This window comes from Macaca fascicularis, chromosome 10 (assembly GCF_037993035.2).
Source record: "Macaca fascicularis isolate 582-1 chromosome 10, T2T-MFA8v1.1".
Taxonomy (NCBI): domain Eukaryota; kingdom Metazoa; phylum Chordata; class Mammalia; order Primates; family Cercopithecidae; genus Macaca; species Macaca fascicularis.
Genome location: NC_088384.1, coordinates 66587950 through 66612326, shown reverse-complemented (window position 1 = coordinate 66612326; position 24377 = coordinate 66587950). Strand labels below are relative to the sequence as shown.

The 24377-nt window shown below is 41.3% G+C and overlaps 1 protein-coding gene across 19 annotated transcripts in view; it reads right to left on the bottom strand.

The window, feature by feature from the left end:
• RALGAPA2 (Ral GTPase activating protein catalytic subunit alpha 2) overlaps positions 1–2085 on the bottom strand; it is a 322322-nt gene extending 320237 nt beyond the window's left edge. For all 19 annotated transcript variants that reach the window (XR_012419093.1, XR_012419094.1, XR_012419095.1 and 16 more), the window contains exon 1: positions 1827–2085. Coding sequence is in view for 8 of the 19 variants with exons in the window: in XM_005568218.5 (XP_005568275.3) it covers positions 1827–1932 (106 nt within the window). In the remaining 11 variants the exon portion in view is untranslated. The remainder of the gene's footprint in view (positions 1–1826) is intronic.
• Between the last annotated feature and the right edge of the window lie 22292 nt (positions 2086–24377).

The window sequence follows — 24377 nt, the reverse complement described above, 5'->3', positions numbered from 1 at the left end:
CCTCCCGTAAGTATATCAACAAAAATCATACACCCAAGGAAATATAAAAGAACTTCTCCATGTTACAAAACTGAGGTCATGATGAGTTTCGTGAAATGATAAAAGAAAGTTCCCTAAAATAAGAAACTACACCTTAGAGTGAAACTACAATTCCACAAACTTGAAAAGAAACAACTTTCTCAGAATAGGAACAATGTACTGTGTGCTAAGAAATAACCTGATCTAGGTTTACTTGATTCTGCCTTTATAAAATGTAGCCAACTTAATCTTGCAGACCTGGACAGAACAAAAGTGTAAATGCTAAAGCACAGAAAAAGGCTCGAAGTATCAAGTGCTTTAAAACACAGCTCAACTCTCCTTTATCAAAAATGTCCCTGCAGTAGGTGTTAATCAGTCACTACTAGGAACTCCACACAATGCAACCTGTGTATTGTGCAACCTGTGAGTGCATGGTATCTACAGGAAGTAGAAAATTCAGTTTATCAAGAACACCACACTTCACTCTCAAAAGTCTTGAAAACGAATCCCTGTAACAGTAACTAATTTACATTTCATTTCAGACTGAACAAGTCAGTGTAACCTCAAGGAATGTGAGACTGTGAATTACTTCACTTGGCCAAATCAGGTGTGGTTTGGTTTGGCTTGGGTTCTTTTCCCCCTCAGAGGTAGAATATAAATAGAAATAATCAGCAACTTCTGATCTCATGAATAAGATCTTTATTTAAAATCCTCACATGTTAAATCATTTTATGCAATATTCTTTCAAGTGACAGACACATTAGCACTAGGCAAGTTTTGTGAATTTTAGGACTAAAAGACACCTAGAAGAAACATAAGGTGTTCTTTCCTTCGCCACCAAATACACAGGCAAGTAAGTGTGTCTAGAGACAGCAAAGGTGTTTTCATCCTAAAGAAAAGACTTAGGAGGCAAAAAACACAGAAAACAAAACATAGCCTAGGCGAACCAGCTACAGATCACATGCAGCAGGTGACAGGAGGCCTTGTGGACACCTCACACCCACAGGGGTGAGCTTCATTACAGGTCAACTCCAAGCCCACCTGAGCTCCTCAGAACCTCCACCCGGCAGGCCATAAACCAGAAGGTGGCAGACACCATCACTGTCACGCTGATAATAAAGGAGAAGCAGCCTCCCTGAACCCAAGAAAACCACCCCTCTCTCCAAGCAGGAAGAGAAGGCCCCTTCACTCCAACGACACAAAGAAACTGAAGCAGCCAAACCCAAAATAAAAATTAAATTTAAAAAGCAGCATGGGAAAACAGATGATAAATCTGCGCTGGGATCACTTGGAATCTCAGTCTATTTGGGGTCTCACACTCAAAAGTAAAAATAAAATTTAAAAGGAGGATGACAGAGATGAGAGCCCAATTAGGTCTGTGCTGGGTTCACTTGGGGTCTCGGTCTACTTAGAGTCTCAGACTCAAAAATAAAATTTCAAAAATGAAAGGGGGAGGTGACAGTTCAATGTGTGCGCGTGATGACCACTTGGGATCCAGTTCACTTGCTGGGAGGAGAGGGGACAGGTACCTCTGTGCCCGGCCTCCAGGTTCTCCGGGAGCGCAGGCGCCCGGCGAGAATCTGGGCTAAGTTTAACTCGAGGGCGACTGGAGCAGCGCCCGAGGGCCAGGCTGCGGCTTTCCGGAAACAAAGCCCCGGGGGTCCAAGCCCAGATCCAGGGAAAGGGGTCGGACGCCCACCTATCCCCCTCCCCCGCCTCCCAGCCACCGACCCCTGCCCAGAGGGGCGCCCTCCCAGCAGGTGCCCCTACCCCGGTGCCCCGAGCCCCGCGCCCGGCGCGCGCCTCACCCAGCAGCGCCCGCAGGTGCTTCAGGCGGGTCAGCACGTCCTTCTTCGGGTCCAGCACCTTCTGGGTGGACTTCTTCACATCCCCGTGGCTCCTTCGGGAGAACATCCCGCGGCAGGAAGCCCGGGCCCCGCCGGCGGGGCAGTAGGCGCCTGCGCCACGCGAATCAAAGCATAGGGTCGAGGCCGGCGCGTGTCGCGCGGGCCACTCGCCGCCCCCAGCCCGGCTGCTGCCGCCGCTGCTGCCGCCGCCGCTGCCGCCGCCGCTGCCTCAGCTGTGGCTCCAGGAAGGAGGGGCGGGCCGGTCACGGCGAGGGGCGGGGCAGGAAGGCGGTGTCGATGCGGGACCGAAGGCCCCGCCCCGCGGGAGGTGCCTCCCGGCCCCTTGGGCGCTACGCACGCGCACACAGCCCGACTCTCCTCGCGGGACACTAGCCCGTCCGCGCCAAAACTTAGAGGGGACGCGCTCAGAGCGCGGAGGAGGCGCTTCGAATCACAAAGGAGTTCCTCTCACGCACACGTTGTACTACAAATCCCGAGATGCACCGCGAGACAGTCCTCCAATCAGGCTGGCGGCCTTCGGCACGATGGGAGTCAATGGGCTGGCATTGGGCACGTCGCCCCGCCCTGCCGCGGGCCGCAATTGCTCCTGGGAAATGAAGTTCTCCAGCAGGCGACGCGCTGCGACCTCCTTTCCAGGGTCGCAGAAGGGCAGGGTGGCCCCTGCCCGCCCTCTGCCCCGGCAGCCTAGATCGTCCGTAGCGTCACTCTATCTCCTGCGCGCACCCCATTTTCCTCTAGTGCAACGTGAACTACACACACACACACACACACACACACACACACACACACAAATCTCAGTGAGAAAAGTGTCAAGGCTTTTCAAATGCAAACTATTTTTAGGTTTAGCTTCTGGATTCACACCAGGGAACGAGTCGAAGCCCCTCTGACCGTGCCGAAATCGCAGCTCTAATTTCACACTAAGATGAGTGGCTTTGGCTCTAAGGAAGAGCGTGCCCCGGTGAGGAGTTCAGCCGGCCCCTTGGTTCCTGGAACCCAGCCTCACTTGGGGTATGGAGGTCGCTCGCTCAGGGGGCTCCTTGGGATCTTGCCTGTTTGTAGGAAGGGTGTGTTCTCTGTGTTGTGCAAGCCACATGGCGATCCAGTAGCAGAACCAGAAATAGACCCTGAGGGATCTGACTCAGGCCTGTATACTTTTTAAAGCCAGGCGCCTATTCCCTGGGGCAAGACTTTGAGCTGGAAGATGGTCAGGAGATTTCTTACACTGTAGGATTGTATAGTGGCATCCGGATCCTGCAAGTTTTGACATCCTTTCAGCTTTTCCAGCAAGTACTTAAGGTAGAATCACGTAGTTTCCATCCAAATTGGGACAACACAACTGTCTTTTCCTCCTCTAGCTGAACTATAACTTAAGGGAAGAGACAAGGATTTACACACCTTTGTATCCCCATTCCTGAGCACAGTATTTGGCCTGTAGGGTCACTCAATAAAAGTTCATTAAATGAAATATAATAAAAAGCTAAAATAGTCCTACATATTTCAACCAGGCAGGCAAAAAGAAAAAAAAAAAAACAAACTCACAGTTTTAGAGCCTCTCTCTATATTTAGACTTATGTAATATTCCTTTGTATGAACACATTCAGCAATAAAAAAGAACAGGCTACTGATAAACCCAATAGCATGGATCACTCTCAGACCCAGAGATGAAAGCCCCACATTCAAGATGATGGCAGAGTGGCCCTACCAGCCTGAGTCCCCAGATGACAACACACATCAGGACCACAAACCTCCAAAAGTGCTACAAGAGAGCAAAATAATGTCTTAAGTCAAGGCATTTTGAGAATCTTTGTTACAGCAGTTGAGCTTGTATCTGATTATGCATAGCAAATCACAATGTTCATTGCCCAATTCCTTTAGGAGAAGATACCTTTCCTTACACTGACTGAACAAATAGAATATGCTTGTCTTAGGAAATTCTATTTTTTTTTTTATTGCAAAGCAAGCTGCCATCATCATCAAACGTTTATTCAGCACCTCCAATGTGTAAGGCATAATTCTAAACCTTGGAGATAAAAGATGTATAAGGTGCATCTTCCTGACCTCCAATGCTTCCAATCCAGTTGAGGAGGCTGAGTGATTAGATACCTGTGGGAATAAATGACAGTGTACAGTGAACATGTGATACTGTCCAGCTTGGTAATGCCAGAAACAGGCATCTGTGCATATAGATTCATCTCACCCATCATATCTAGCCTTTACCCAGTAATGAAAATGTAGAACTCCAAATCTTCTCTTAAAAAGGAAGAAACATATAGTATTATTATCTTGGTACTTTTTCATCCACATGCACATACCATATGGCTCTTCTTACTTTCTGTTGTTCTTTCTAAATTCATTCCTGCTGGGCTGTGAACCCTTTGAGGGCTTCACTTGCTTTGTACTGAATTCTTTATCCCTGGAGTTATAGAGTGCCAAGTGTTATGCAGACATTAAGTGTTGTTGAATAAATGTCCTACAGTAATCAGCAAATAAGAATAATGAGATCAAAAGTTCAAAACTTGTAATGCAAATTAAAACTGCTCTGAAATACCATTTGAATTAGAACAAACAAACAAACAAAAAACATCCACAGAGACAAGGTGTGATAACACACTCTGGTCTGCTGGTAAAGCTATAGAAAACATAGCTGGTAGAAATGTTAGATGCTACAACTCCTGTGGAAGGAAATTTGGCAAAAATAAATATTTGCCTTTTGACCCAGAATTTCAATTTGTTTTTTTTTTTTTTTTTTTGGTTTTTTTTTTTTGAGATGAAGTCTGGCTCTGTCGCCCAGGCTGGAGTGCAGTGGCGCTATCTCGCCAGGTTCAAGCAATTCTCCTGCCTCGGTCTCACAAGTAACTGGGATTACAGGCATGCACAAACACAACTGGCTAATTTTTTTGTATTTTTAGTGGAGACGGGGTTTTGTCATATTGGCCAGGCTGGTCTTGAACACCTGACCTCAGGTGATCCGTAGGCTTTGGCCTCCCAAGGTTTTTTTTTTTTTTTTTTACTTTTCCTTTTGACAGTCTTGCTCTGTCCCCCAGGCTGGAGTGCAGTGGTGTGATTTTAGCTCTCTGCAACTTCTGCCTCCCAGGTTCAAGCGATTCTCCTGCCTCAGCCTCCTGAGTAGCTGGGATTGCAGGCACGCGCCACCATGCCTGGCTAATTTTTGTACTTTTAGTAGAGACAGGGTTTCACCATGTTGGCCAGGCTGTTCTTGAACGCCTGACCTCAAGTGATCCACGGGCCTCAGCCTCCCAAAATGCTGGGATTACAAGTGTGAACCACCATACCCAGCCAGAATTTTGACTTCTAAGAATCTACCCTGCAGATATTATAATATATAACACTGGAAGGATTTAAAAAAAAAACCCTAACATTAATGCCTACCTAAGTGGGATGGAGGAAGAGGTGGAAAGGACTCAGTATCCTCTCTGAGTATACCTTTTTATATTTTTTTCACTTTTGAGCCATATAAATGTTTTACATATTCAAAAATTGAAACAGAAAAAGACAAGCCTGAAAATAAAAAATAAACGGAAAAAATAAACCTAACAATATATGTAATTGGTAGCATAACTCTATGGAGAAATAAATATAAAACCATGCGTGGAAGTGTATTCCTTTCAGTACTATTTACAATAGCCAATGTAGTGGGCGGAACAGTGCCCACCCTTCCCCCAAAAAAGATATGTCTATGTCCTAATCCCTGAAAACTGTGACTGAGACTTTAATTGGTAAAAGGATCTTTGCAGATATAATAAGATCCTCGGTTATCTGGGTAGACCCTAAACCCAATGACAAATGTCCTTATAAGAAACAAAAGAAGTGAAAACATAGAAACAAAGGAGAAGGCCACATGAAGACCAAGGTAGAGATTGAGGTTATGGATCCACAAACAAAAAGACCCCTATAGCCAAGAGAAACTGAAAAAGGCAAGAAAGGATTCCCCCCGGAGTCTTCCAGAGGAAGCCCAACACCTTGATTTCAGACTTCAGGATTCCAGAACTGTGAGAAAATAAATTTCTGTTGTTTTTAAGCCACCCAATTTTTGGTAATCTGTTGCAGCCACCCTAGAAAACAAGAACTACCAGATGCCAGAGAGAACCCTGTGATTGTCTAACAAGGTGCTTATATACACATACTTCTATAAGTGGCTAATTTAATCCAGTTCATCCACACAGTGTAGCACTATGGAGTACTATGCAGCTGTTTAAAAATAATGAGAACATTTCCTGTGTACTGATTTGACACAATTTTCCGGATACATTGTTAAATATAAAAGGAGCAGAATATTAAAACTATTTTTTTCAAAAAGAAACACTGGAAGGATAAATAAAAAGCTAACATTAATTCCTACCTAAGTGGGATGGAGGATGAGGTGGAAAGGAATGAAAAAGGGTCCTCTCTGAGTATACCTTTTTATATATTTTTTTCACTTTTGAACCATATAAATGTTTTACATATTCAAAAATTAAAATAGAAAAAGACAAACCTGAAAATCAAAAATAAATGAAAAAATAAACTCAACTATATATGTAATTGGTAGCATAACTATATAGAGAAAATAATTATTTCAAGAGATTTTTGAAAACAGTATTCTGATTGTGCCTCCTTAGAGGGATATATTCTAAGGGCAAAAAGATCTGCAAAGAATTAATAATTACTATTAGGAACCAAGATTTTCAGAGTAAGAGAAAGGAGATGCAAAAATATCACATCAAAGAAAATGTGAAAAGTCTGTAATACTAGATTTTACTTCAAATATCTATTTGAACTCACAATTTAAAAATACACACGTGTTGGCCGGGCGTGGTGGCTCACACCTGTAATCCCAGCACTTTGGGAGGCCAAGGCAGGTGGATCACGATGTCAGGAGATTGAGACTATGCTGGGCAACATGGTGAAACTCTGTCTCTACTACAAATACAAAAATCAGTTGGGTGTGGTGGTGCATGCCTGTAATCCCAGCTACCGGGGAGGCTGAGGCAGGAGAATCATTTGAACCAGGAAGTCAGAGGTTGCAGTGAACCAAGATGGCACCACTGCACTCTAGTCTGGCAAGGAAGCGAGACTCCGTCTAAAAAAAAAAAACAAAAAACACATGTGTCAAGGTCATACATGAATGAAATGAATGAATAAAAAGAAGGCATATGTTCTTTTCTATACAGATATTGGCTGGATGCAGTGGCCCATGCCTGTAACCCCAGCACTTTGGCAGGTCGAGGCAGATGGATCACTTGAGGTCACGAGTTCGAGATCAACCTGGCCAACATGGTGAAACCCCGTCTCTACTGAAAATACAAAAATTAGCCAGGCATGGTGGCACGCACCTGTAATCCCAGCTACTTGGGAGGCTGAGGCTGGATTGCTTGAACTGGGAGGCAGAGGTTGCAGTGAGCCAAGAACATGCCACTGCACTCCAGCCTGGTCCACAGAGTAATACTTCATCTCAAAAAAAAAAAAGAAAGAAAGAATAAAAAAGCAGATATGCAGTTGTCCAACAATATTTATAAAAAGACTTTCTTTTTTTTTTTTTGAGATGGTGTCTTGCTCCGTTGCCCAGGCTAGAGTGCAGTGGCGCGATCTCAGCTCACTGCAAGCTCCACCTCCTGGGTTCACACCATTCTCCTGCCTCAGCCTCCCGAGTAGCTGGAACTACAGGCGCCCATCACCACGCCCAGCTAATTTTTGTAGTTTTAGTAGAGATGGAGTTTCACCGTGTTAGCCAGGATGGTCTCAATCTCCTGACTTCGTGATCCACCCACCTCGGCCTCCTGAAGTGCTGGGATTATAGGCGTGAGTCACTGCGCCTGGCCTATAAAAAGACTTTCTTTCCCATATTGAATTAACTTGGAGCGTTGATCAGTTATCAATCAACCGTGTACGTATCTATTTCTGGATTCCCAGGGGTTCTGTTTCACTGATACAGTTGTTTAACCCTAGACCATTACCCCTCTGTCTTAAGCTTTATTGAAAGTCTTGATTTCAGGTAATGTATATTATCTTTGTTCAAGATTATTTTGGTTATCTAGGTCCTCTGCAGTTTCATATAAAGTTTAGAATCAGTTTGCCTATTTCCTTAAAAAAAAAAAAATCTTTTGCGTGTTCTAGTTCTTCTAATCTCTGTAAGTGCCTAGAAGCAATCATCTCCAGTGGTAATGAGGTATTGGTTTCCAAATACCATTCTCCATCCTAAGTAATCACGGTTCTTTTTTTTTTTTTTAATGAATTAATTTTTTTAAAAAATAGAGAGAGGGTTTTGTCATGTTGCCCAGACTGGTCTCGAACTCCTTGACTCAAGCAATCTGCACACCTCGGCCTCCCAAAATGCTAGGATTACAGGCGTGAGCCACCACACACAGCCATAATCAGAGTTCTTTAGAAAAATGGCTGATTCCAGGTCTGGGGCAAGGAAAATATAGGGAATACATAAAACTGTACTCAAAGGTCAATGGGAAAGATTCAAAACAAAGGAGTCTATAGTCAAATGTGGGATAATTTGATCATCAAAAAGAATAATGACTGTGATTTATCATAAATAAAAATTCAGTCCTGGCATGATGGCTCACACCAGTAAACCCAACACTTTGGGAAGCTGAGGCAAGAAGATCACTTGAGCCCAGGAGTTTGAGACTGAACTGGACAACATAGGAAGACCCTGTCTCTCCATAAAATAAAATTTTTAAATGTAATACATACATAAATAAAAATTTGGGAATTTATAATTATATTCAAAAGACTTTTTTTTTTTTTTTTTTTTTTTGAGACGTAGTCTTGTTCTGTGGCCCAGGCTGGAGTGCAGTGGCATGATCTCGGCTCACTGCAAGCTCCACCTCCCGGGTTCACGCCATTCTCCTGCCTCAGCCTCCTGGGTAGCTGGGACTACAGGTGGCTGCCACCAGGCCCAGCTAATTTTTTTTTTGTTTTGTATTTTTAGTAGAGACAGGGTTTCACCGTGTTAGCCAGGATGGTCTCAATCTCCTGACCTCATGATCCACCCACCTCGGCCTCCCAAAGTGCTGGGATTACAAGTGTGAGCCACCTCGCCTGGCCTCAAAAGACTTTTTAAATTTACTAGGTAAATATTTCAAGCAGAGGACATTTCTTATACCTTTGTTGTTTTCAACAGACTTTCATCTGGCTAAAATCTCTTCTCAGTAACAAGTGGGAAACTTGACCTGAACTGGGTGTGTACTTTAAGATCCTAATCAGCCAGGCGCAGTGACTCACACCAACACTTTGAGAGACTGAGGTAGGAGGATCATTTGAGCTCAGGAGTTCAAGACCAGACTGGGTAATATAATGAGACCCCTATCTCTACAAAAATATTTAAAAATTTAAAAAATTAGCTACTCAGGAGACTGAGGCAGGTGGCTTGCTTGAGCCTGAGGTGCAGTGAGCCATGATCCCACCACTGCACACCAGCCTGTGGCACAGAGCAAGACCCTGTCTCAAAATAAAAAAACAAGTAACAAAGAAAAAGAAAAAAGTTCCCAACCACAGGACAGTGCAAAGATTTGTCATCCTCTGTCTTCGTCACATACCAAAGAAGCATCATGATTTCCTGATAACACCAAGTTGGATTTGATTGTTCAGGAAAACAGTAAACATGACAAAGTAAGCAAAATGGGATGAGAGCTCAAGAAGGCCTCAGTTCATTCATCAAATCTTCAATGTATTCATCACTAAACTCATCAATACCTGATGTTGTCTGGAGTAAAATTTCAGATTTTTTGTTTTTGCGTATAAATTCAAACCAACGAAGAGTTATTGCTATGGCTAAATTGTGATGACCATAGTTTTGCAATTTCCCATTCTTTTCTATTGTACTGAAAATTGGTCTTTCAAGGCCCTATGTGACAACTGCAACCTGGATAATCTTTGAGATTAAATATTTGTCAAACAACTCTACAATTCTTTGTTGCCAGGCTTGTGCCCATCACAGCGCCAGAGTCAACACTCAATCAATAATTGTTGAATGAATAAATTCATTCACTTACTTGCTCATTAATATCTCAGTATTGTAATTAGGGAATGTGTTCAGTACAATGTTTTCAAATTAATTAAATTTTTATGCACCTAAATTTTAAAATTCTACTCTTCTTTTCCTAGAACTTTTTCTGAAAGATGCCTTGGGCTTCCTGTCTGCTTAAGCAAATTACTCATCATTTGTGAAACCATAATTTATCCTTCCCCTCCCCACTCCAACCCCCTCTATCTTTTTCTAAATTGTTGCTACTACTTGCAACAAGGGAGAAATGCCTGGTAGGCTCTCCCCATCTAATGTCAACCATCTCTTTCCCAAACACTCAATCACTGCTATTGCAGACAATTTGTTTGCCTTTTTAACTTCAATAATTGCAATCACTCTAGATGCATAGAACTTTAAGTGCTGTAGTTTCCAGATAACCTAAAAGTTACTGGATGAGGCACAGTGGCTCATGTCTGTAATTCCAGCACTTTGGGAGCCTGAGGCAGGAGATCACTTGAAAACAGGAATTCAAGACCAGCCTGGACAACTTAGCAAGGCTCCATCTGTACAAAAAAATGAAAAATTAGTTGGGCAAGGTAGCATGCACCTGTAGCCCTAGTTACTTGAGAGGCTGAGGTGGGAGGATCACTTGAGTCCAGGACTTTGACGGTGCATTGAGGTATGATCGTGCCACTGCACTCCAGCCTGGGTGACAGAGCAAAAATCTTGTCTCTAAAAAAATAAAAAATATATATATAAATAAAAGGTCTTGTGGCATGTGTGTTTGTGAGTTTCTCGGGTAAAACATGGCTAAAAGCACACAGAGTAAGTGGAGAAGAAAGATGCAGGCTGAAAAGAGAAAAGAGAATGTCCCAGAGGAGCTTAGCAGGCTTAAAAATATTCTCCAAGTAGACAATGATGTCTTAATGAAAGACATTCAAGATAGCAACTGTGGTGGTGCCCAAACATTGACATGGGCTGGGTGCAGTGGTTCAGGCCCGTAATCCCAGCAGTTTAGGAGGCCAAAGTGGGAGGATTACTTGAGACCGGGAGTTGGAGACCAGCCTGGGCAACATGGCAAGACCCTGTCTCTACAAAAAGTTAAGAGAATTAACGGGGTGTGGTGGTGCGCTCCTGTAGTCCCAGTTACCAGAAGTCTGAAGAAGGAGGATCACCTGAGCCCAGGAGTTCAAGGCTGCAGTGAACAATGATGGCGCCACTGCACTCCAGCCTGAGTGATCCTGTCTCAAAAAAGAAAGAAAGAAAGAGAGAGGAGAAAAGAAAAGAAAGAAAGAAAATGCAATGTCAGATAAAAGATGAAAAAGATGACATGAAAATGGAAACTGAGATTAAGAGAAACAAAAAGACTTCTAGACCAGAATGGATAGTACCCAATATGGATTAACCAAAGGCAAAGCAAGATAAAAGAAAGGGGAAAAGCAAACCAAATGCAGCGAAGGCAGAGAAGGGTTTGGTCTGGTAGACCCTTAAAAATTTGGGGCTGGGGCCGGGCGCCATAGCTCTTGCCTGTAATCACAACATTTTGGGAGGCCTAGACAGGCAGATTGCTTTGAGCTCAGGAGTTAGACACCAGCCTGGGCAACATGGTGAAATCCCATCTCTACAAAAAGTTACAAAAGAAATTAGCCAGTCTTGGTGATGCGCACCTGTAGTCCCAGCTGGTTGGGAGGCTGAGGCAGAAGAATCGATTGAACCCAGGAGGTTGCAGTGAGTTGAGATCGTGCCACTACACTCCAGCCTGGGTGACAGAGCAAGATCCTATTTTAAAACAAATAAACAAAAATTTGGAAAATGCCACGAGACAGATGATTGAGTAGAATGTATACAAATGCATACTTTGATTTCAGCTCCTACCAAATGAAAACTATTTCTTTTCATATTTTAACTTGGCCTTTTTTATTGAATTCAAACCCAACGTAACTCCTCAGGTTTGTTTTGGGAACTTGAACAAAATATTTTCTTTGGTGCATGAAAACCACACTGATATTTTAATTGGATGCTACTCAATATTCAGGTATCAAGCATCAAAATTCTGTCAAGTATTAATTGTTGTAATTGTCCTTATAACTAAGTAATTATAGTCAGGAAAAATAAAACAATGATGTACTGACAAATTTTCTTAACTCAGATTTAAAGAAAGCTGTTATGTAAGCATATCAGTAATTTTAAAAAAGCATAAAAGTTATAAAAATATAACATTTTGGGAGGCCAAGGCAGACGGATAACTTGAGGTCAGGAGTTCAAGACCAACCTGCCCAACATGATGAAACCCTGTCTCTACTAAAAATACAAAAAGTAGCCGGGCATGGTGGTGCATGCCTATAATCCCAGCTACTCAGGAGACTGAGGCAGGAGAATCACTTGAACCCAGGAGGTGGAGGTTGCAGTGAGCCAAGATCGCACCATTGCACTCCAGCCTGGGCAACAACAGGGAAACTCCATCTCAAAAAAAAGAAAAAAAAAAGAATGAGACCCTACTGTCTCTCTTTTCCAGATGGTACTATATCTGTATACACTTAAAATATATTTTATCTCCAAAAATATCTCCTATTAGTTTACTTTATAACAGGAAACTACTAGTTTTTTTTCTTTCCAAATATCTGTCAAGCAAGAAAATTTAATACTTTAAACTTGACTATAAATCATTTTATGTGAGAATATCACTTAAGGCAGACTTTTAAAAGTTTTTGGAAATGTACTAGCCATTTTGACATGTCTGATGGATGCCTGGTAACAGAGTAATGCCTGAGGGAAAAGAAAACCAATCATTTTTCTAAATTTATTCAAGCAGATGTATTCACAGCTGTACATTTCAACCACAATGTCACCTGCTTTGGATATATTTTCATTTTTTAGTCATCAGAGCAGTATCAATATATCAGCATTGAATCATGGATATACATCAACATTAGAAAAATATAACCCCAAGGGTACATACCATGAGAACATTTATAAGTAAAAAAAAAAAAAACAACATATCTTTGAATGATAATGTTGGGAAAATCAGGAATCGTGGAAACTATCTAAGCAGTAAATAAGACTGAATAGAAGACGATTCACAAAGTCTAGAGAGAGATGAAGTTACACAAGGTGAGGAGCCTGCGAAAGTTTGTTCATTACCTCACACCGTCCCTGGTAGACAAGGTGCCACCATTAGGTTTAATATTAGATAAGATGTTCTCCTTGATTTAGAACTGGGTGTTAGATTTTCTAAAAACAAAAACAGATAATGGAATGTCAACAAAAACTATTCATTCAAAACAGAGACATTCATCGCACAGTTTGTTTTATTTGGTAATTCCTATAACTTTCTAGAAAAAAATCTCGAAGTAATTCTTGGGAAACATAGTAATTGTTGGGAAACATAATACAATCATACAAATTTTTTACTAATCCAAATATGAATCCACATATATGTCTTAAACTGAGACTCTTTTTACCTGGTGTTTCAGACAGAATCCTTAGTTGTAAGCAACATAAATTGACTTTTTAAGTGAAAGACAATTCATTGGAAGAATATCAGGCTCACAAAATCAATGGGAGATCTGAGAACCAATAATTAGAAAAGTAGAAACTCAGCAAGCTCCAGGTGGCCCAGACAGGTCACAGAATATGCTGTGTAGTATCAGCATACAATAGCTTTCATAACAACAAAGGACCCCTAACCATCCCTCACATCCTCAAATTCAAAGTTTCAACAGAGAATGACCAGTTGGCTAAACCTTGGTCAGATGCCCAGTTTATACGTTCACCCTGTTGGCTGCCATGGGACAGAAAATCTGAGGTGCTAGACCCCTTTGTAGTAGGAGGTGGGCATCACCTCCAAGCAGAACTATACAGGATAGGAAATCCCCCACCCCCAAAAATGGGGAGTTTTGTTGGAGGAAGGGCTTTTGGATGCTGAATAGCTAAAATAACAACAATTGCAAATCAATACATCTTCCACAAAGGAATAAAGAGAATAGAATCCTCATTATTTACCATTCACTTGGCATAAATTAATATCTGTCCTGGAATACGGGAATTGTCCACTTAATCAGGCTGACTTATAGTTAAGATCTTGTACTTTAGTAAGATGATTGAAATACATAGTTTACTCCTTTCAGTAAATCCTTGAGCAAGAATTATATTTGATAGTTTTTTCCTGAATTTTAACTGCGAAATCCCTGATGTTACTTATATTTAGGGTGTATAGGGTGTATATGAATTATGCAAATATTAGACTCATCATAGTAAATAATTGGAAAGACTTGGATCATATTTTTAAGAATTTAAGAATTCGTATGTCACAGAGCATCACTAAGACATTCCCTTGACGTCTTCAAAACACTGGCCTTCAGGAACCTTTCTCTTTATATTATTCTTTGTCTGTTCTTATTTTTCTTCTTCTCTCTGAATTGAGCTTTCCCTTTGTAAACCACCCGAATATTTATCACTTTTTATTGTCCTTCTTGGCAATCTTTTTGATCCAGTCAATAGTCTTGAGTCCCTACCCTGTGCTAGTTTCATGCATGGCAATGAAGTTATAAAGATCATAAGAATATGGCCCCAAGCCCCAGAGACACCACAGTCTAATAGAGGAGACAGTCACAGCCCTTACCTCAGAGAACTCACAGGCCGGTGTAGGAGACAGACACCTAACTAGATAATAGTAATTAAAAATAGCAGCATGTACTGGGCAGTATAGGAGAGACCAGAGAGAACTGGGCAGTGGGAATAAGGGGGGAGCTCAGAGAAAGCTTCCTGGAGGTGACACCTGAATTGGGGAAAGGAGCTGAATGCACCCAAGGTCAAAGCAAGGAGGTGAGATGCAATGGGCTGTGTGAGGCTCACCAGAAGCAGATTGGTTTGTGTGGTTATCACCCAGGTTTGTGTTTGTGGCTGTATTTCGCATACTATGGGTTACGGAAATGTGTATGTGTTCTTGAAGCCCTGTGAAAACAGAAAGAACAGCAGGGCCAAACGATCATAAAAGGCGATAATGCCAAAATGGGAAGAGACAAGTGAACTTCCCTGGAATGTGTGGAAGGCAGGATAGGATGACAGCAGACCCAAAGGCTCCAATTCCCAGTCTTTCCCCATTACTACCTTTGCAGTCTTCAATGGGTGACTGAATTCTCCAAGACTCTCAAAGGCTCAGTTTTCCTCATCTATAAAATGGAGATAAACCTGCATTGGGTTATGTATTCTATCTAAGAAGTAAATGAGCATAAAAAGAATTGAACACAATATGTGGCACAAAAATGTTCAATACATAGGTTTTTTTCTCCACTCTCCAGAAACTTAGAACAAGACCATTTCTGTTTGCTAAGATTACTCATTTGTGTGCTCACTTGATTTTTAAATGTGTTGAATGGGAAGGATTTACACAGCTGTGGTTTCCCGTGGTTCTGCATAGCTCACACTGGACACCACCAGAACAAGTCAAAACAACGACCCAGAACCCTTGATTCTCCACTTTTGTTATGTGCACTCTTTGGCAAGGAGGGGCACTTTCACTGATGCCCCATTATATGAAGTGAAATATCCCCTCTTTCTGGACCATCAATGAGAAGAAAGCTGGCCAAGGCCGGGCCTGGTGGCTCTCACCTGTAATCCCAACACTTTGGGAGGCTGAGGCAGGAGGATCACTTGAGCCCAGGAATTCAAAGCTTCAGTGAGCTATCATCATGCCACTTTACTCCAGCCTGGACAACAAAGTGAGACCCTGTCTCTTAAAAAAAGAAAAAAGGAAAGCCCCTCATTTGCTTTGCCTGTGTAATTCTACCCTACCCCATACCAACACTGGTCATGATATAGCTTAGGTTAAATGATTTTACATAATTGTCAAGAGTATTAGGAAGAACATTCTGGAATCATAAAAGGTTTCAAGAGTGGAATGCAACTGACAGATATAGTCCTTCATTGTAAAGAGAAAAGGTAACCAAAGCTGGTTAGTGACTGGCTGTTCCCAGAACTAGGGAGGAAACCACTTGCCTGGCTCTGCAATGATGCTTCTGGCCTCATTAGGATGGCTGGAAAATGCCGTCACATCTGAATACCATTTTTTAAAGCAGTTCCATGCACTTATTTCACCTACACTCAGAAAAGCTGTATGGTTGGCACAAGGTCATCCAGCTCACACAAGGCAGGTAAAAAGACAAACCAGAACAGGCACTTGGAAAAGCAGGAAGGAAGTAAACATATGCCTCAGTTTGTCCTCTGGAAGCTGGAAGTCAAGATAGACCAGTTCAGAGAGAGTAGGAAAGGCTCTTGAAGGCGACTAGATAAAGAATAGAATATTTTTAGCCATAGAAAGAAAGAACTCCAGGCATTCATGGCCACAGGGATGGAACTGGGGAACCTGATGTTAAGTGAAATAAGTCGGGCACAGAAAGTTAAACATCGTATGTTCTCACTCATATGTGGAAGCTAAAAAAAAAGATCTCATAGAAGTAAAAAGTAGAACAGAGGATATTGGAGGCTGGAAGGACAGAGGGAAGAGGGGGATAGGGAGAGATTTGCTGAAGCATACAAAATTACAGCTAGATAGCAGGGATAAATTCTCGTGTTCTATAGTGCTGTAGGATGACTACAGTTAACAATAATATATTAGATAGTTCCAAATAGCTAGAAGGAGGATATTGAATGTCCCCAACACAAAGAAATAATAAATGTTTAAAATGATGGATATGCTAATTACTCTGATCTGATAACCATAAATATGTGTATTGAAACATCTGTATGTACCCCATAAACATGCACAATTATTTTGTGTCAATTAAAAAAAAAAAAAAAAGCCAAAGTCCTTACAATGACCAACAAGACTTGACATGATCTGATGTCCCATTACCCTTTTTTCATGCTTCAATCAGTTGAACTTTAACAAAGGGTTTTTTTGTTTGTTTTTAGAGATGGAGTCTCGCTCTGTCACCCAGGATGGAGTTTAGTGGTATGGTCATAGCTCACCGCAACTTTGAATTTCTGAGTTCAAGGGATCCTCCCACCTCAATCTCCCTCCTAGCTGGGACTACAGGTATGCCACTATACCTGACTACCTTTTTCATTTTTCTTTTTTGTAGAGATGGGGTCCCACTATGTTAACGAGGTTGCCCCAGTATATTTTTAGGTGCTTTTTGTTCAATTAGATGAATCAGAAGTCTATTTCTCAAGTTAATTTCTGGCCTGCCTGTTTCAAGCATGCCTGGTGCTTTTCCTATGGATATTCTGTTTATTACTCTATACATACCCTCACTATCCTCCCTGGAGACAAACTTTGGGTTTTCTTTCCTTGCTGCCAGCACCTGAACTATTGGGGCTTCTTCTACTGTCTGCCTCTACCTTTGGAAGACCATTCTTCCTCCCCCTTGCCAGTTGCCTTCCTGCTTATTGGTGTGAAAGCAATCCTTGTCAGGCCAGTCAACTTATGTAAACTAAAATCATTTGATCATGTAGACACAAGGCTAGTCTGATATTAAAAGGAATGAGCCAAGGAGTCACAGGCTTAAAGAATTTTAGAATTGGAAGGATGTTAGAGATAAGTTACTGGATACAGGAGATGAGTCTAAGGAGATTAGTGTTTTGGTGAGTTTTTTTTTCATTTCAGATGCCTGAGGCCACAAACTGATACCCTCTGTGTTTCACCTACTTATTGCTATATAACAAACTATCTCCAATCTTAGTGGCTGAAAAAAAAGTTTTGTTTATTTGCTCACAATCCTGCAATTTGCAAGGCTTGGCTGGGACAGTTCATCTCAGCTTTACATGACTGATGTTTGACTGAGGCTGAAGAATCAGTTTGAAAGATGGCCTCACTAACATGGCTGGCAAGCTGGTGTTGACTGTTGGCTTGAAGCTCAGCTGGGGCTGTTAGCCAGTGGCCTCACTTCCTTTCTGGTTGGCCTCTCCACATGACTAGATTAGACTTCTCAGAGGGAGGCAGTCTCTGGATACTCAAACTTCTTATATGGTGACTGGCTTCTTCTAAAATACAAAAATAAAAGCTGCCAGGTCTTTTTAAGGCTTCAAATTGGAAATAGCACCCTGTCACTTCCTCCATGATCTATTGGTTAAAGAAGGTCACAGAATCATCCCAGATTCAAGAAGCGGGGAACAATCCAAGGACATGAATATTGGTAAGTATGGTTCCTTGAGAACCATCATTATAAAAAATTAGTTCACTAACCTTCCTGCTTTCGGCAAATATTGAGCTTCCACTGAAATTTTCCGGCCAGCAAATGATATGGTTAGTTGAACATTGTCCTAGGAGGCGCCTGAGCTTCTGACCTAGCCTGGTTATTAATTAGCTTTAGAGACCTGAAGTCATCTAAACCGTAAGTCTTCTGGCCTGGATGAATTTTCATGTAGCTTCTAGCTCTAAATGCAGTGTCCTAGGTATCAGTTGGTCTTCAATTCCTAGATGAAGCTTTAAAAAAAAGTGGGGGCATATGATTTTACTATATTGGATTAAACCTCTGATTTTTCAGTGCAGTCAATCTGTATAAAAGCTCAACTGTGTCTCTACTAAAAATACAAAAAACACTAGCCAGTTGTGGTGGCACACACCTGTAATCCCAGCTACTCAGGAGGCTGAGGCATGAGAATTGCTTGAACCTGGGGAATGTAATTGTTTGGTGGGCGTTGATTTCATCATGTCTGTACTTCTTTGTGTGTCCAAAATGCATTGTTCATCATTTAAAAACGCCTGAATACACTCTGGCTTTGAATCGCCCCAGATACAACCCTTTTCTGGCTCTGCTTTATTGTTTTCACTTGTTAAAAGTTTCTGTCAGGCATGCTGGAGTGACTGATGCCTCCAAGAAGCACATACTAAAGAAACATAGAATTTGTTTTCTGCAAAGTTATCAAAACCATCAATTTTAAAAAAGTGTTGTTTAATCTGTGGGCAACAGAAAGTGTTTCTCTAACTTTAGGTTTTTTTTCTTTCTCCCCAACTTAAAAAAAAAAAAAATCCATTTTCAGAATAGTGACTTACATAAACAGTCCCCACCTCGGAGAATTCCAGGATATGCTTTATCCACTGGGCACTAAAACCGAGAAAAGTGATCTGGGTCATTTCAGGCTTCCATCCTTTGTTATTTCAAGTCAATAAAAATAGTTGGGAGGAAGGTGACTCAGGATCTGGCTTGCTCTGTCTTCTTGATTAAAATAATGGCAGATTAATTTGGCTTATTTGATTCCTTTTTATCTCTTTATTATTCTTGCTGGAAATTAGATAAAATGACTATTATTCCCTTCTCACCTCCAATCAGTTGACTTAGAGCAAAAAAAATTATTTTCACCAGATTGATATGATTGCACGCAAGATTTCTGAATCAGATAGCCCTAGTTTTCCCTCACTTCCTCACCAAAAATTCCACCCATGAAGGTATATTTCAAAAATAGAAAGTGAACACAATGACCATGTGAGTTTCCATTAAGAGGAATGAGGGCTATGATTCAGCGGTTGTGCAGGCTCTGATTACCTAATCAAGGCCATAACAACTGCTGCTGTTTAGAGGTGATACCCTGAATAATAAAAGATTTTCTCTTTTTGATGTTCCCTCTACTTTAAAAATCTCACAGTGTTTTAAAATATATATGAGAACCTCAGGTACTTCTATCAATAGTAATCAACAGTCTGTCTTAACTACTCAATAGAAATAATATGTAAAAAATACTAAGAGCTAAAATTCATAAAGCCCATCATGTGTGAGTTACTGTTACTACTTTCATGGATTTATATACAGAAAGGCTTTGTTCCCCCATGCAGAGATAAAGGCCATCAGAAGATCAAATAAGTTAGAAGAAGGAGGCAAAATACATCCATATTCTTCCAGAAAAGAGAAAAGACAAAAATTTTCAGTTGTTTTTGGGTGGCTTGGAATTAGAAACGATCCTGGTTCTTCTACTTCAGAGCAAAACAATAAGAAAAGATAGGTGAGGAGCTGCCAGCGTGGATGCTTTCAGAACCTAAATTCAAATGATACTTTTTCGCTAGCAAAAGCACTAGGTTCTGACATGACTGAGTGTGATTCTTAGCAGAGGATCAAACCCTCTGCTATGAAACCCCAGTGACAGGTGAAATCCCAGGGCAAAACCCCAGTGTGAGGCTACAAAAAGAAAATTGGTTCCCCTCCGAGACGGCCAGGGTCTGGCTTTGAGCAAGGCAAGCTAGGCACCTACGGCGCAAGATTTGAAGGGAAGTAGGAGACTCACTCTTATGTCTGTGCAAGGGTCGACCTGCAGAATTTTCCCAAGTCCGACTCTGAGTGCAGGCAAAGGGAAGTTTCCCTGAAGTATTAAACCTGGAGATCCCAGGGGTAGACTGAACAGGGGTGGAGACGAAGCTGAGCCTGGGTCGGGAGAGTGCTTGGTGGTGCGGGCATCAGTACAAGGGCACTTCTGGCATCACCCGTTCATCTCAAATGGGCCTGCATAGGGAAAGTTATTACAAAATCCATTCTCGGCCAGGTGTGGTGGCTGATACCTGTAATTCCAGTACTTTGGGAGGCCAAGGCAGGAGGATTGCTCGAGCCCAGGAGTTTGAGACCAGCCTGGGCAACATAATGAGACCTCATCTCTACAAAAAGTAAAAAAAGTAGCCAGATGTGGTGATGCACGCCTGTAGTCCCAGCTCCTCAGGAGGCTGAGGTCATAGGATTGCTTGAACTCGGGAGGTCAAGGCTGCAGTGAGCTGTGTTGCACCACTGCACTCCAGCCTGGACAACAGAGCAAGACCCTGTCTCAAAACAAACAAACAAAAAAAGCCTATTCTCAATAATCCAAGGGTAAAACAATGAGATAAAGCAAAACCTTTATAAAGCAATACCTTTCATTGCAAGGAGGAAGTAAAATTGCTAGTGTGTGTGTGGAGTAAAACAGAGTAACTCTATCAGTTAAGATTTTATAGGTCTGGCATGGTGGCTCATGCCTGTAATCCCAGTGCTTTGCGAGGCTGAGGCAGGCAGATCACCTGTGGTCAGGAGTTCAAGACCAGTCTGGCCAACATGGCAAAACCCCATCTCTACTAAAAAACATACAAAAAATTATCTGGGCATGGTGGTACGCACCTGTAATCCCAGCTGCTCGGGAGGCTGAGGCAGGAGAATCACTTGAACCCAAGAGGCAGAGGTTGCAGTGAGCCGAGATCATGCCACTGTACTCCAGCCTGGGTGACAGAGCGAGACTACATCTCAGAGAAAAAAAAAGGACTTAAAAAAAAATGTAACCCAGAGGAAGGCCAACTTAAGCTGCTGTAAGAAAGAAAAGGGAATGTATTAATTCATGCAACTGCGATGTCCAGGAATGAACTTGGCTTTAGGGTTCAATGCTGAGCTCCTACTGGGCCTTTCTGTAGCTGACTCACCCCTGGGCTTTTCATATGGCAGGATGGCCAGGCAGTTTAGGGGCTCAAACAGGAAAACTGGGTTGACCTTCACCGGACCCCTGCCAGTCACTGTGGCAGGTGATGGAGAAAGATCAAGACACATGTGAGTGAGTAGGGGATAAGAAGTCCCTAAAGGAAAATCGGGGACTGTCGCAAAATACAGTGAATGACTGTAATGGGGAGCAAAAAGCCACGAAAGGCCTCTGCAATAGGAGAACAAATGACCGGTCAAATCCGGCTCTTCACAAACTACTTAAATGCCACCATTGGCTACACTGAATGCCAAGAAAACACATTTTCTGATACCGGCTACCTCCAAGTTGGTGGGCTAGGGAGATTTTTGTGTGAGAAATGTTTTTAATTGTATCTTGTTGCTGAAGCATCTAAAACCTGCCAGAGAGGAGTGACAGACATTCAGTTATCCTGCCTGCTGCTTCCTCTTTTACACAAATACATCATCACTTCATTTCAGGAAGGGCAAACACTTCTGTGTTAGAAAATTGCCTGATAAAAGGGCTTCCTCCATTCACTAACCTCTCGGCAGAATTGTGACCGCAGACCTATGGAAAGGATACAGAGGAAGTGGCGTTTGAATGCCACCCTGCTTAGGGGTTTTCATGCACTCACAGAAAATCCCCAGACCAAAGCCCTAAGTCATCTCTACTTACCCAGAGACACAAACAGGCCTTTCCACTCTCCTTAATGCTAGTGCTTTGGAAGCACTGAAGCTTCCTGAAACAGTTTTTGATCATTCACTTTCCAAAATCTGAATCAACACTTCTAAGGAAGCAAAGGGCATTTGCAAGTTCTTTTTGGCTTTGGACAAAATGCAACTTCAGCTACTAGTTTCAAAAAGAAAAGTTCTAGTGCGTTTTGCCCGAAATATGTAACTAAATGGTTGTTAAACCTACAGTAATTTATTAGAAAAATAGAAGTAAACCATTTATAGCAGAATAAATTCTGCATATGGTAAGGAATTAAATGTAAAAACAAATCATTTTTTAAAACTAGAAATACATGTGGGCAACTTTGTTTGAAAGCACAGTAAGTTAAAGTCTGATGACAAACCAGAAAAATATTTGCAATAGATGTGATAGACCACATGTGTCTATTTCTAGTGTATATTGACCTTAAACATCTTGATAAGAAAATCACCAAATTTCCAATGGAAAAATGGGCAAAGGTTTTAGTGATCTATTTTGCTACCTGGTGACCACAATTAATAAAAATATATAGTTTAAAATTGCTAAAATAATAGATTTTTAATGATCTCTCCATGCACAAAAAAATGCTAAGTTGTTGAGATAATGGATATATTAATTAGCTTGAGTGAATCTTTCCAACAAGGTACACACAGATCAAAACATCACACGTACCCCAGAATAGACACAATTATTTGTCAATTAAAAATAAATAATTTTAAAATAGGCAAAGGATATAAACAAAAAAATTGATGGAAGAAATACAGAATAAATCTCACCAGCAATGAATTACAAATTAAACAAAGTTGGGATACTATTTTTTCCCATTAAATTAGCAAAGGGCTTTAAAATTAATAGTTGAATGAGATGCTGATACAATACTAATCCAAATATAAATTGGAACAGCCTTTCTAATAAGAAATTCAAATAAATCTGTATCCTTTGTCCCTATAATTTTCTATATAGGAACTATCCTAAGGAAGTATTTTTAAATTTTTTGAAAGTTGAAAAAATTGAAATACATGCATAGATATCATCACAACATTATTTATATGCAGATATCACAGTACCACTTAATGATATCACAAATTATAACTAAAGTGTGCAATAATAAAATAAGATTATAGAATATTCATTGTTTGGAATATCATGCATGCAGCCACTGAAATTATTTATAACTCTATGAAGACAAGGGAAATGTTAATATTATAATGTTAGATTTAAGAAGAAAGAAGAGAAAATTGTATGTACAATGTGATACAGATTTTATAACTTTATCAGCACATGAATGCATCTATAATTCTACGTAATGCAGAGGAAAGAAAACACAACCCCAAAATGTGTACCTGGATTTTATGCAGGCAATGATTTTTATTTATTTTCAAGGCTGTGGATTCATTACATGAGCATGTATTACTTTTGATAACTCGGAAAAAAATCATTTAAAATAAAACATATGAGAACTTAAATAGAATTCTCTTTTAAAAAACAAAGTAAGTATAAGCGTAAAGCTTTATAACTTACTACCGTCCTAGATCTTTGAGTTTCTTTGTTAAAATATCTTCCTTTTCAAGCCTGTACAGGTCCATAAAAAAATTGAAACTTTCAACCAGCTTAATAGAGAAGTTAGGTGGACACTAAGATTCATATTAACACCTGCTGACAGGAAGTGTCATGACTAACTTCCAACAGGGTAGTTAGTGTCTCCACCTCCTTGATAAGTGCCCCTGTAGTTTACGCTGATCAAACATAACCAGATCATGCTAAACTACAGGAGCACTGTATGGTTATGCCGTATTAACTCTTTTTCTAGGGGAGTTAAGGAGTTCACCGGCACTAAGGCTGTCCAGGGTGGCTCTTTAGTTCCCCCTCAAGTGGGTTTACTAGCATGAGCACTTATCAAGGATCTAAGCTGTGTATCCCTATGACAGCTTAGCTAGGCTGGACCAGGGTCATAGAGAGAATCAAATTATTATTTCAAAAATTTAGGGAGTGGGGAGGTAGGCAAGATCAAATGCAATGGCCTGTCCCCAAAGGGCTATGAAGTGTGAGAGAAAACGTGGGATTAGAAGTGGTCCATTCCATCGGAGACAGAGAGAGCCTAAGATGTTTGTTTATGTGCAATTGGATGACCCCCCTTTTCCCAGTATGCCTTACAGATTCAGGTGCAAGTAACTGATTTGCAAGATGATTGTAGGAAGTACAGTGAGGAATGAGAAAGTGACCAGGGAAGCCCTATGTAAGATGTGTCAATGAGCAGGTTGTCCCGTGGGCAACAGGAGCTCTATCCCACTGGAGACCCTCAAGGAACTGCATGGAACACAACTCATTGTTGCCCTCCTGAGGGGCAGGGAAGCTGGGATATTTATCCACCAATTCTTTCCCTCAGTGGCTGAAGTTTGTGCCTTGTGCATTAAATCCAACTT